General features: G+C 57.5%; 1 protein-coding gene across 2 annotated transcripts; it reads left to right on the top strand.

Annotated features, from left to right (window-relative positions):
* Positions 1–948: 948 nt before the first annotated feature.
* Positions 949–12,642, top strand: CAMKV (CaM kinase like vesicle associated). Of its 2 annotated transcripts, none has more exons than XM_065885320.1 (11): positions 949–988; positions 8,184–8,292; positions 8,403–8,534; positions 8,717–8,791; positions 9,006–9,144; positions 9,288–9,408; positions 9,575–9,650; positions 9,749–9,885; positions 10,046–10,124; positions 10,362–10,449; positions 10,746–12,642. In XM_065885320.1, exons 2-11 carry the CDS (start codon positions 8,198–8,200, stop codon positions 11,316–11,318), a joined length of 1,515 nt encoding a protein of 504 aa, XP_065741392.1. In that variant the 5' UTR covers positions 949–988; positions 8,184–8,197; the 3' UTR covers positions 11,319–12,642. The 2 variants fall into 2 exon arrangements, with proteins under 2 accessions (XP_065741392.1, XP_065741393.1); XM_065885321.1 differs by lacking the exon at positions 949–988 and having other exon boundaries at positions 8,198–8,292; positions 10,746–10,857; positions 10,960–11,318.
* The last annotated feature ends 202 nt before the right edge of the window (positions 12,643–12,844 follow it).

Below are 12,844 nucleotides of genomic sequence, written 5' to 3' on the forward strand. Positions count from 1 at the left end.
ATGTGCCTCTGTGACAAGGGACAGAGAAATGGCCAAGGACTTCCTTCAGAGGCTCTTCCTGGCAGTTCTCAGCCTCCTCCAGTCAGGGGCCATGTCTGGTGGGGCACCATGGTGCTGTAGTTCACCTGTATCCCCATATCCCAGCCCAGGCCACCAGTAGTGATGCTGTTCAGGAAGGGTTCGAGGGTGATTAAACTGTCAAGAAAGCAGAGTCTATGCCATGTCATAGGTAACTTTTAGAGCTTGAGAAATTCAGTGCCACACAGGAGGGGGTAGGCTGAGCCAGCCACCCTGGATGGGACCTTGCAGGAGGGGAGGGGAGGATGGGTAGAAGACTCTGCCACCAAGGTCTGGAGCCCTCACTTGCACACACACACCCCGGTGTGTTTACTAGCTAGGGGAGGCCTGTCTGTAGCACAGCTTGCTCTAGCAACTGCCCACTTGGTTCTAAGTGAGTTCCGCTCTTTGGGTCAGGTTTTGGGAGCTGGGCAGAACGCCAGTCCCCTGGGGACTACTACCTGCCAAGACATTCCTGTGCAGCTCCAGGACTCAGGCTTTCCCCACACCTTCTACTCCGCACCCTCTACAATGGGTATAGGAAGGCCCCTCCGGTCCTTGTTGCCCGGTCAGTCCAAGGGCCTAAGGGAGCCTTTGAAAGCCTGGCCGGGGCCGGGAAGGCCAGTGCTCACCTTCTCTGCTGCCACCCCATCCTCAGCCCTCCTTCGAGTGAGATTCCGGGCTCAGGCTCCTCCAGGGTCGGGGCGGAGCCGGCTGAGGGAGGCCCCGCCCCCAGCCCGCCCCCGGCCCGGGGTGCGAATCCGAGGCGGCGAGCGGCGGGAGATGCTGGAGGTTCGCGAGCCGAAGTGGCTGCAGCTGGCGCCGCGTCTGCCCCGCGTGCCCGGAGCGGATTCTGCCCGCCGCCCCCGGAGCCCTCGGCGCCCCACTGAACCCGCGATCGCTTCCTCCCTGTGACCGACCAGCGCTGCAGGTGCGGGGTGACCCGGGAGGGGGTGGCGCCCCGGGAACGTACGTTGTGGGGTCTTAGGGGATTGAGTCTCTGGCTCGAGGTTCGGGTAGCCGAGTGCGCCGGGGCGCTGCAAGGGCTTGGGGTCCCGGCGGGGGCAGAGCACGCGGGCTCTGCAGATCCAGGGCTCGGCGTGAGGGGTTGGGCTAAAGTTCCCCATCGCCTCAGACGGGTCGGGGGTCCCAAGAGAAGCCTCTGAGACTCAAGTCCAGGCTAATCTCCCCTCCTTGTCCCCCATCCCACCTCCGTCTCGCTGGGCTCCTAATTGTGGGAACATTAACCCTCCAACATTCGTGGTGCCCCGTGGGGGTAGGGGCCGAGGGCTCAGCTGTACCTCTGGACTCGCAGAGCTGCCTCCGGCCCCTCCCAACTGCCCCCGGGCCCCCTCTCTCCCGCTAAGCAGTCACTAATTTCCATGACAACGAGAGTTCTTTATGGGCGACAACCTGAAGGGGGCTGGGCGGGGCTGCCGCGGGGTGGGGGAGGAGGCTCAAGCCCTTGGGGACCAGCAGCCCCCTAGCCAAGATCCATCTTCCAAGCCTGAACTCGAGGGCCCGCCGGGGGTCCAGGACACCGACCCAGCGCTGCGCGGTGGGGCTGGGGGACGCACATGTTTCTGCTGGGAGGTGCGGGGCTGGGTGCTCACACGTGTGCCTCCCGCATGTGTGTTGCTGTGCCAGCGGGGGCGAGTCAGCAGCACTGGGGAAGGGGGTCAGGGTGGCAGCACGGTGGGGAGCAGGGCCCCCGGCTGGCAGGGTGAACAATGAGCGAGTGAGTTTCTGCTTTCCCCAGCCTGTAGTGTCTGGTAGAGACCCTAGGCTCTCCCAGCCCCCCATAGCTCTGCCAAACTGCTTTTGTCCGCACCGCTAGGCAGAGCCTGCTTCACCAGGTTCCCTCCCAGGGAGCAGGGCTCTCTGTCCCTCACCAAAAGCTCAGTCTGCAGCAGTCCAGCGCCTGTCCTGCCACCCTCCTCCAAGGACCAGGCTTTGAGCAACACCCCCCAACCCCCGCCCAGGACCACGCGTGGAGACCTGGTGCCCTTCCTGCACCCCCCCCCCCAACTCCCAGTTGATTCCTGCCAGCTTTAGGCACCTGCTGGGCCCCAGTTTCCTCAGCTGGGCAATTGGTGACTCTACTCCCCTCGGTGTCAGGCGCTGGGCCCTGTGGTGGAGAAGAGGTCTCTCTCCCTTTCTTTTACAGCATTTGGTGTGGGCCCCCAGGTGCCATAGACTGCCTTTCCCATATCAGCTTTTGGCCCTCCTCTCCAGCCCTTGTCCTGGCAGGTGGGCAGTCCTTGCCCTGGGAGAAGACTACAGAGTCAGTGATATCCATCCAGGGAAACTGAGGCATAGTGGAGGGATGCTGTGCAGTTGTTATCCTGTTTCTAGGTTGCTTGGGGTGCTGTTTCTGGCCCTCAGACAGGATGCACTATCAGGGAAGGGGACGGTGGTGGCAGGGAATTAGGCTGAGCTGCAAGAGAGGCCCTGGGGACCCAAGGCCTCTAGAGGACAGCAGATGGGGGTGGGGGTGGCTGGGGAGTCTAGGCAGAGCTGGGTCAGCTGAGAGGAGGGGCTGTAAAGGGAAGCAGCCAGGTCTCCAAGCTTCATTTCCATCCCCCAAGCCTGTGCCTTCGACATGTTGGACCTTCCTCACCTAAGCTGCTGTGATGACAGGGAGAGAGGCTGAGGAACTGTTCTGAGGGGACCGCAACAGCTGGCCTCTTTCCCAGAGCTACGGCTGTCCCACACCAAGTTCAGTGCATGTCTAGGGGAATACAGGAGGGGTCAGTCTCAGAGGTCCAGGCATCAGGGGCAGCTCCTGGTCCAGGTGTGCAGAGCACATGGTCATGGAGGCCTTAGGGCTCTGCTGGGCATCCACAGGCCCCTTTGAAACCCCCTGCCCACCTTCCCTCCTGTGTCCTTGTGCCTGCATCCTTTTTACTGTGTCAATTCTTTACTCCCCTTCCATCACAGGTTCTGCCTTTGTCTCTCTGTGTCCCTGCCCCTCTCTTTTCTAAAGTCTCTCAGTTCCCCACCTCCCCTTCCTTGATGGGGACCAGGGTCACAGAACCCATGGGGAAGGAATCAGGCCAAAGTCTCAGGGAATTCTTGGAGAATTTGAATAACACCTCTCCTCTCCCCTCCCCTCCCCTCTCCTTTTTAAAAAACTTCCATCACCATAGCAACCCTTTACTCTGGGGCCTTCCCTGAATTTCCCCTCCTCTGCTCACAGGGAAGCAGGGCCCCCAGTGAATTTTCCTTCAGGGGCTCAAAGACTGGGACCCCGGGTGCCTGGAAGGGGCCAGCTGGCTCTCGGCTCTGCCTGCTTATTGAAGGCTGAACTTTCTGGAGGCAGCACCTGATCCTATGCCCACCCCTGAAACTGGAGAGCACCCCCGCCCTCTGCCTGCGCCCTCATTAGATGGGAGAGAGTCAGCAGCAGGAACTACGGACCATGATTTAGCTAGAGCCTGAGGCCCAGCCAGGGCAGCCCCCTGCCCAGTTACCTAAAGCAGTTGGATAGTGGGTGAGAAACTTGACTCTGCCTCCTGACACAGACCTGAGAGTGAGGTCTCTATTTCTGCTGGTCCTGCATCCTGTGGGTGAGGTCTCTGCGGCAGGCTGGGCAGAGCTTGGGCCTAGGCATGTCTATTACAGCAGGAAACCCAGCTCCAGTCCGTGAGAGAGGAGAGCAGGGAAGGGGAGGGGTTGCCTGCAGGCTGGTGTTCACAGCTGCCACTAAATTGGGAGGTGTTGCCCACAGTTGTTGGGAGGCAGCTGGAGGCCTCCTCCGGCCCCCCCCCGGCCTCCCTAGGTTTACTGCAAGGTCTGAAGCCCCACATGGCAGAGGACCAGGGTGGCAGGTAACTCCTGTTTATGGCTACGAAATGTGGGGCTTGAATCAGGCTGACCCCAGTAGAGGAGGGGCCAGGACTCTCTGTGGGACCCCTGGGCCTCTGGAGCTGGCCTCTGTCCTATTCGGGCCTCCCCTGGGCCAGACTTGTCTTAGGCTACAGTAGGGTCCCTAGGGGACCCTTTATTACCAAGGCAGAGGCTCCATCAGCATTGCCTGAGGGGCCAGACCTGAGGAGCAGGCAGTAGCTAGGGAATGCTTGGCCCTCAGGCTCCCTTAGAGGCTCCCCCAGGCTCTGCACTTCCCCCAAGTTCCCTTTGGACCGCCCCCTGTGCACACCAGTCAGTTTCTCTGCAGAGAATGGAAGGAACCACGTCTTTCGGGAAACGGCAGCTATGGGGCCTCTGTGCCCTCCCATGTCCCAGTGTGGACTTAGGGCCGAGCCCAGGTCCCTTGTCATTGCGGGGGAAGCCCTCTATTGTTGGCTGTTGAGTCTGGGCTGTCCAGGCCATGGGGGTTAGGAATGCACGCCCTCTTTCTGCCTGGCCTTCTACTGTTCTTGAAGCCGTCCCTCGGTTTCTCCTCCCTGCTTTGGGGCCAGGGCCCCCTTGTTGCAAGCAGGTGCCAGGGGCTTGGTACGCACACCGGCAGCCTCCTAGGCAGCAGCAGTGGGTAGCAGATGGTAGAGTGGGTGGGGGTGGAGGAGACCAAGATGCTAATCTGAAGCAGGGCCCCCTTTTCTCCACTCTTTGCCCTGGGGCCAGGTTGGGGGTGAAGGCAAGTGAGTGCAGTTAGGTTGGTGAGGAGAGGCAGTGACTGGCTGAGATCAGGGCCGCTGTGGGAGGGAGGAGACAGATCTGTCCCTGCCCCTGCCATGAGGCTTCAGGACATGGCTCCAGGCTGATGTGACTGAGCAGAGGTCTGGATTTCCGTGGTGGAGACAGACCCCCGTGACCAGCCCTGGGTCCCTGCGGGTACGAGTGCCTGTGCACGGCCAAAAGCTGGGCCAAGATCAGGGACAGGCACGTACAAAACCTCCCACGCCATGCGGCTGAGCAGGGAGCTCTTGGTGTGGGGTGGGTGGAGGTGGAGTTTGTGGAAGTTACCTCAGCGAAGGGTGGTTTTGAGCCTGGAGCTTCAGGATCGTTGCAGCCAATCTGTGGCACAAATAGCCTTATAATGTCAGAAACCACAATGAAAGAAGAGATTTAGCCCTGGTCTCAGCACCTAGCTCATGTGGAGGCTGCTCCACAGAGAGGCCAGGATGGGCAGTGCCCTTGCCAGTGCCCACAATTCCTGCCATTGGATGGACACAGTTGAGCTGGCGAGTCACCTGTTGTTGGTTGTTTAGGTAGTTGCTAATTTTTTTAATGTTAAAAATAACTCTGCCGTGACAAATAGGATACTGATGGGAGGCTTTGGGGGAAGGGCATTCCTGCCAGAGGGAATGGTGTAAGCAGAGCAGCAGAGCTGGACACAGGTCCCTCCCAGCCCTCCCGGGGGACCTGTAGGCTGAGGTACAACCCTCCCACCCAGTACAGGGCCCTTGGATTGCAGCCTGGGAAGGGAATCGCTGCACATAAGACCAATGAGGGGACAGATGCAAGCCCCCTCCCCCGGATTGTTTGGGCATAGAGATGGGTGGCCGGCAGTGGTGGGTGGCCATGCCTCTGCTCTCAGCTGTGAGAGTGGGATTCTAGCCACAGGCTCCTTCCCGGCAGATGCAGGAGCAGGGCTGTGACCATGGCGGCAAAGATACGCAGTCAGGGACGATCTTCAAAGCTTCTCTTGTTTGCCTCTGCAGTGCCTCACAAGATGGCTTAAGCCCTAGCTTGAATCACACTGATGAAATGCGTTTGTGTTCCCTGAGTCCAAAGAACCTGGATGGAATTTGTTCCCTAAAGCGGAGGGCAAATTTGAGGGAGAACTTTCAGGACTGGGTGCCCTAGGAAGTGGGTAGCCTCCGCCCGGGAGGAAACAAGCAGCAGCCAGCGCTGACCAGGGGGCTTGTGTGGGTCCTGGCCTTTGACCCTGGCTGGCAGAGTCCCTCTGACCAAGCTGCTTCCTCTGGTGGTGGCTTCCTCCCTCCTTCACTACCCTGTGGCTATGAGTCACTTCAGGTAGGGGGGCATCTAGGTAGCCAAGGCCCCAGCCCAGCCCCTTAGCATAGCAAGTGCTAATCGGGGTGGAGGGAGACTATGCCCAGTCAGCAGAGGCAGAGCAGTTTCAATGCAGCCTCAGTGTGAAGTGTATTATCATCCCAGTGTCACACCAACCAGGCATTAAGGAGGCTGACTCCGGGTCAGGTCTGGAAAGGTCCAGACACTGTCACCAATTCCCCTCCTGAAGTTTACCTCTGAGCAAGGGCCGTGAGTGCCTTTTCCTGTGGGTGCTGGAGCCAGTTCACTCAGCACCGCAGGTGAGGATTGGGCTGGCAGGGTTGCAGACCCGGGGGGTGCCATGCTCCGCGTGCCAGAGTGCCTGGAACCTACTGGAGTCAGCTGCGTGTGGTCATCCTTGTGCCTGGAATAGCCACACCTGGCCAGGGGCCTCTCCCCTGGACCTGATGGTCCAGGTCTCCTGTGGGCCCTGGCAGTGAGGCACTAGGCAGGCTTGTCTTGCTTTTCTGGACCATTACCCCTTCATGCCTCCTGGCAAATCCTTTCCCTCTAAGGCCCAGCCCTAATGCTGCTTCTTCCTCAAAGCCTTTCCTCATTTCTCCACCCAGATGGGGGTTCTCCCTCTGAGGAATCCCCAAGCAATATTTATTTATTTATTTATTTGCATCGGGTCTTTGTTGCAGCAGGCGGGCTCCTTAGTTGTGGCATGCGAACTCTTCGTTGCGGGCATGCATGTGGGATCTAGTTCCCTGACCAGGGATCAAACCCTGGCCGCCTGCACTGGAGGCGTGGAGTCTTATCCACTGCGCCACCAGGGAAGTCCTGCAGTATTTATTAAATCAGTAAAAGTAATCACAGTACAAATCCTAACAGAAAATTAATAAACAATAGGTATAAATCTGCCCCTCTGACACCCAATTCTTTCCCCCAAAGAGAACTCTTATTTTCGCCCAGAAAAGATTCTGTGAGTGTACACAGGTATATAAACTTTAAAAAATTTTTCCCAGTGTAGCACGCTTTACCCACCATTCTGTCCCCTGCTTTTTTTCAGAGACTGTCCTACAGTAGCACATTTTGATCTATTTTATGCTTTTTAATAGCTATCAAGTATTCTTCAGTATGGATAGCCATAATTTTTATTAACATTTTTTATTGTGAAATATAAGATCTAGGAATGTGCCCAATATGTGTATGTACATTTTTACAAATTATTATAAAGTTGAACACCTGTTAAACCACGACTCAGGTGGTTCTCAGGTTCAGAAATAGGTCCTCCAGAATCCCCCCGCCCCCAATCACAACCTCTTTGTTTCTCTTAGAAAGACTCATGGTGTTTATTTCTTAGTGTTTCTTTATAATTTTACCAGTATGTCTGTATCCTTAAACAGTATAGGTTAGTTCTGCCTGTTTTGAACTCTGTATCAGTAGAATCACACTATATGTATTTGGTATTTTTTTCACTCAACACTGTATTGGTGAGATTGACCATGTGCTTGCGTAGAGCTGTAACTCCTCATTTCCATTGTTTTGTAACAATATTCCATTGTGTGACTGACTCTACCACAGTACATCTTGCTCTTGCTGGATATGTGGGCTGTTTCCAGTTTGGGGCAATTCTGAATATTGCAGCCATGAGCACTCTTGTACCAGTGTCCTGCTGCACAAATGTACATAGTTAGCAGTGCAATTGTTGGTGCACAGGATATGTTCGACTTCAGTAGTTTTACCAAACTGTTTAGCAAAGGGGAGACTCGCCCTCCACCAGCAGTGCTCGTGTTCTCCACATCTTTGCCAACACTGGCATCTTCAGACTTGTGGAGATGATTCTCTGATGGGTGGGTAGATACAGCCCCTTTCATCTGTGGAATTACTGAAATTTAAATAAATCATTTGATAAATCTTCTTTAGATTGTATATAATGCAAAGTGATTCACGGATATGTCAGTTTACTATATTTTTCATAAGCGCAGGGGCTTGTTGTAGTTCTGGCAGCCAAGCTGAGTGGTTGGAGGTACAGCCAGAAAAGCAGGCACTGAATCTGAGCCTGATCACCCTCTAGCCCTTCCTGGTATAGACTCTGCCTCTGACTTGGTGTGAGACAGGTTGGGGTATCCCAAACGCAACCTTTACATTGTGGGGAGAAGTGGGCTGTGGTACAGCTGAACCAGACCGCATCCTGCCCACAGCTCAGAGCCCGGCAATGCCGTTTGGGTGTGTGACTCTGGGTGACAAGAAGAACTATAACCAGCCATCGGAGGTGACTGACAGATATGATTTGGGACAGGTCATCAAGACGTGAGTGCTGGGTCTGTTGGGCAAGGGTGGGTGGGCAAGTGCTGGGGAAAGGGGAGCGGAGTACAGCCCACGCTGAAGCCAGGGCTGAGTGGAGTGCCTGCTGGCTGCAGTGAGGAGTTCTGTGAGATCTTCCGGGCCAAGGACAAGACAACAGGCAAGCTGCACACCTGCAAGAAATTCCAGAAGCGGGATGGCCGCAAGGTGCGGAAGGCAGCCAAGAACGAGATAGGCATCCTCAAGATGTGAGTATGAGGCCCAGGGGTGGGGTGGGGTAGGGGAGGTAGCCGGGAAGGGCTTCGAGGTCCGGAGGTCTCAAGCAGTACCAGCCTCTGGCCAGTTAGTCTGCTGTGGCTCACAGTGGCAACCAGAGCCTCTCTTAGGGGTTCACCCAGCCCTATCTATTGGCTCTTCTCTCTGTTGCCAGGGTGAAGCATCCCAACATCCTGCAACTGGTGGATGTGTTTGTGACCCGCAAGGAGTACTTTATCTTCCTGGAGCTGTGAGTGTGGGTCTGGGGTTCCAGGATTCCTCAGTCCCCCAGGTCTTTACCTGCCCTGCTCTCTGCAGCCAGGGAAGGCCCCCCTTCTGGACCCTTGGGGTCCCAGGTCCCTGTGCCTTGCCCAGCCAGCTGCCTGGTGTAGGCAGCCTGCCCACGTGCTCCTGCCCCACCCCCGATCCTGCCCACGCCGGGCTCAGGGGCTGGTGTCCCTCAGGGCCACGGGGAGGGAGGTGTTTGACTGGATCCTGGACCAGGGCTACTACTCGGAGCGAGACACGAGCAACGTGGTGCGGCAGGTCCTGGAGGCGGTGGCCTACCTGCACTCACTCAAGATCGTGCACAGGAACCTCAAGGTGAGGCCAGCAATCAGGTCAAAGGGTCAGCTGGCAGCCGGCCTGGGGCTGGGGTGGGCAGCACCTCAGGGCCGTGGTCCAGCCTCTGAGGGTTCCATGGTCTCTTCCTCTGCCCACCCACATGCCATTCCTGGCTGGAGCAGCTGGAGAACCTGGTTTACTACAACCGGTTGAAGAACTCAAAGATTGTCATCAGCGACTTTCATCTGGCTAAGCTAGAGAATGGCCTCATCAAGGAGCCCTGTGGGACCCCCGAGTACCTGGGCAAGCAGGGAGTGGGGCGGGGCAGGGTGGGACACAGCCTTCAAGGAGTGGCTCTGGGTGGGGTCGGGGGGGGGGGGGAAGGAAGTCCCTATCCCAGCAAATGGGTGTGAGTGGTACAAGGCCTGGCCAGGCCTGATATTGACCAGCAGGTGGACACTGTTTGCAGCCCCAGAGGTGGTAGGCCGGCAGCGGTATGGACGCCCTGTGGACTGCTGGGCCATTGGAGTCATCATGTACATCCTGTGAGTGGATAAGCCGGCAAACAGCCTGGCAGCCAGGTGGGGTGGGGGTCTGTGTCCATGGCCTTCCTGAGTGACCCTGTCCTTGGGCCCCTGTGCAGGCTTTCAGGGAATCCACCTTTCTATGAGGAGGTGGAGGAAGATGACTATGAGAACCACGACAAGAACCTCTTTCGCAAGATCCTGGCTGGCGACTATGAGTTTGACTCTCCATACTGGGATGACATTTCGCAGGCGGGTGAGGAGGTGCCCAGCATGAGGGCAGAGTGAAGGGTTGGCATGGGGGACTGCTCTCAACCTTCTCTGTTGGACTCTGATCCTATCCCCGAGCCCATTCATCACCTCTAGACAGTGAAATGGGGTGCCCAAGCCTAGCCTCTCCCTGGCTTTGTCCCCAGCCAAAGACCTGGTCACAAGGCTGATGGAGGTGGAGCAAGACCAGCGGATCACTGCAGAAGAGGCCATTTCCCATGAGTGGTGAGCAGGGCCCAGGGAGGATGGGAGGAGAGGCCAGGGGTCCCTTGGCCTCTGTCCTCCTCACACCTAGCAGCCTCTATCCTTGAGGCCTCAAATTGGGGTTCAGGGGGCACCCAGAGCTCAGGCCAACCCAGAGGGTCTGCCTGGTAATCCTTGGGTCTTACAAGGAAAGGGCTGGGCACAGTCTCCATGAAGGCCATACCCCCTCAGATCCAGACGCACTTGCACCCTTTCCAGGATTTCTGGCAATGCTGCTTCTGATAAGAACATCAAGGATGGTGTCTGTGCCCAGATTGAAAAGAACTTTGCCAGGGCTAAGTGGAAGGTAAGGCTTGGATGGCTCCCTTTCCTGGCTTGATCCCAAGTGCTCCTTCTGGCACCACAGTTTCTTGCCTGCATCACACCCCTGCAGCCACACACAGGCTTTTCTTCAACCGTCAGCTGTAGCTGTAGCCACTGCTACTACCTTAGGCAGGTGTGCTGAGCAGCTGGGTCCCCGGCCCTAGGTTGGTCAGAGGCAGCCAGGGCACGATGGAATGGTCTGGGTTTGGCCTTCGCAAAGGAATGGATCCAGCTTCTGTAAGCCTCGCTCTGAGCCTCTCTCCACTGTCCTTCTTTCAGAAGGCTGTCCGAGTGACCACCCTCATGAAACGGCTCAGGGCACCGGAGCAGTCCAGCACGGCTGCAGCCCAGTCTGCCCCAGCCACAGACACTGCCACCTCTGGGGCTGCAGGCGGGGCCACAGCTGCAAGTGGAGCTGCCCCAGCCCTTGGGGGCAGTGCCACCCCAGCCACAGCAGGTGGTGTTACGAAGAGTGATAATGTAGCCCCTGTAGACCGTAGTGCCACCCCAGCCACAGATGGCAGTGCCACTCCAGCCACTGATGGGAGCATCACCCCAGCCACTGATGGGAGCATCACCCCAGCCACTGATGGGAGTGTCACCCCAGCCACTGACAGAAGTGTTACTCCAGCCACTGATGGGAGAGCCACACCAGCCGTGGAAGAGAGCACCGTGCCCACTACCCAAAGCAGTGCCACACTGGCCACCAAGGCTGCTGCCACCCCTGAGCTGGCTTTGGCCCAGCCGGACAGCACAGCCCCAGGGGGCGCAACAGGCCAGGCTCCACCCTCTAGTAAAGGGGAAGAGGCTGCTGGCTCTGCCCAGGAGTCTCGGAGGGAGGAGACCAGCTGAGTGGGCAGGCTGGGGGGGGGGCGGGGGATGGGCAGGAGGGTGGGAGAGTGGATGAGGGGCTTCTCACTGTACAGAGAGTCACTGGCATGATGCCCTCGCTCTCCCCTGCCCCTGCCTCCCAGCATGGGGCATGTCTGGGGGCCACAGGAGAGCAGTTTCGTCTCCTGTGTGTATGTGTGTGAGTGGTGGGCAGGCCAGAGGCAGGACCAGCCCCAGCCCCTGCATGGATTCCTTGTGGCTTTTCTGTCTTGCTAGCTTCATCAGTTTCTGTTTCTTGTGGGATGCTGCTCTAGGGATACTCAGGAGGTCCCTGCACCCCTCCCCCTTCCCTTTTTGCCTCACAATTCCCCCAGGCAGGCCCTGCAGGTCCCATCCTCTCCCAGGCCCTAAATTGGGTGGCCTTGCCCTGAGAGCTGGTCCTCCAGCGAGGCCCTGTCAGCGGTCTTAGGCTCCTGCACATGAAGGTATGTGCCTGTGGTGTGTGGGCTGCTCTAGGAGTGGAAACAGGTTGGTATAGAGAATGCTATAATCTCAGGCAGTATGCTTTAAGACAAGACTGGTCACATGGCTGGGGGCACTGCTTGGTAGCCATGGGGGTCCTCAGAAGTGAAAGAGAATGAGTTGGAGGCTAGAAGCCTCCATCTTTGTCCCTGGGAAGTCTCTACCAAGATTCTTGTTCTATTTCCTGCCCTCCTGGGTCCTGCAGTGGGTTGCCCTGTGCCCTGAACTGCCTGAGCCTCTAAGGGGAAGGAGGAGCAATGAGGATGTGGCAATGAGATCTGGGAGGGCAGAGTGCAGGCCCAGCACCTAGTGTATCAGCCTAGCTGGGTCCTTACCCTGGGCCAAACAAGGAGTGCTGCCCCTGGCTCTTCCCACATGGGCTCCCTCAGGCTCAGTCCACAGTCCTCTCCATACCTGGGGGCCTGCTGTATGGCAGTGTCCCATAGTCTGATTCGGGGCAGATTTTCTGCTCTCTCAATTCAACAACAAAATAGAGAGGAACCCCCTCTATGTCTATGACCCACTTTCCCTTCTATCAAGGCTTGGAGAGAGGCCCAGGTGCCTCTGAGCCATGCTGAGTTGCTTTTGCTGGAATGAGGGAGTGGAACAAAGCTCCTCAGTTTCCTAACGGAGGCTCCTGGCAGGTGCCCTTTGTCAGACCCCACTACAGCCTGGGCAGGCAGCTGCACTGGTCCTGGCCCTCGCTTGGCACTTGGGGGTAGTCCTGCCCTTCTCCCTGCATGCCTGTGGGTCTGCTCTGGTGTATGAAGGTCGGTGGGCTGTGTACCTGCTGAACCTGGCAAATAAATGTCACTCTGCCAAAGCCTCTGGCCACCCTCTCGCCTTTGCTTCCTCTATATTACTGGGGAAGGGCCCCTGGAAGGCAATGGGGAGGGGAGAGGCCGGGAGTTAGGTTCACAGGTAGTGAGTGGTCTGTGCTCAGTGCCATGCGGATTGCTTGGGCTGAGAGTACAGTTCATCCCTGCCACAGGGTGTTCCTTGATGGTGTGGCAAGGTCCTCTGGA

The sequence above is a fragment of the Phocoena phocoena genome, chromosome 10, assembly GCF_963924675.1.
Source record: "Phocoena phocoena chromosome 10, mPhoPho1.1, whole genome shotgun sequence".
Classification (NCBI taxonomy): Eukaryota; Metazoa; Chordata; class Mammalia; order Artiodactyla; family Phocoenidae; genus Phocoena; species Phocoena phocoena.

Excerpts from the sequence above, each read along its gene's own strand:
- CAMKV (XM_065885320.1), top strand. The coding sequence starts at position 8,198 with ATGCCGTTTGGGTGTGTGACTCTGGGTGACAAGAAGAACTATAACCAG. Across the intron at positions 8,293-8,402 it reads TTGGGACAGGTCATCAAGAC|TGAGGAGTTCTGTGAGATCT; the intron begins GTGAGTGCTGGG and ends TGCTGGCTGCAG. Across the intron at positions 8,792-9,005 it reads TACTTTATCTTCCTGGAGCT|GGCCACGGGGAGGGAGGTGT; the intron begins GTGAGTGTGGGT and ends GGTGTCCCTCAG.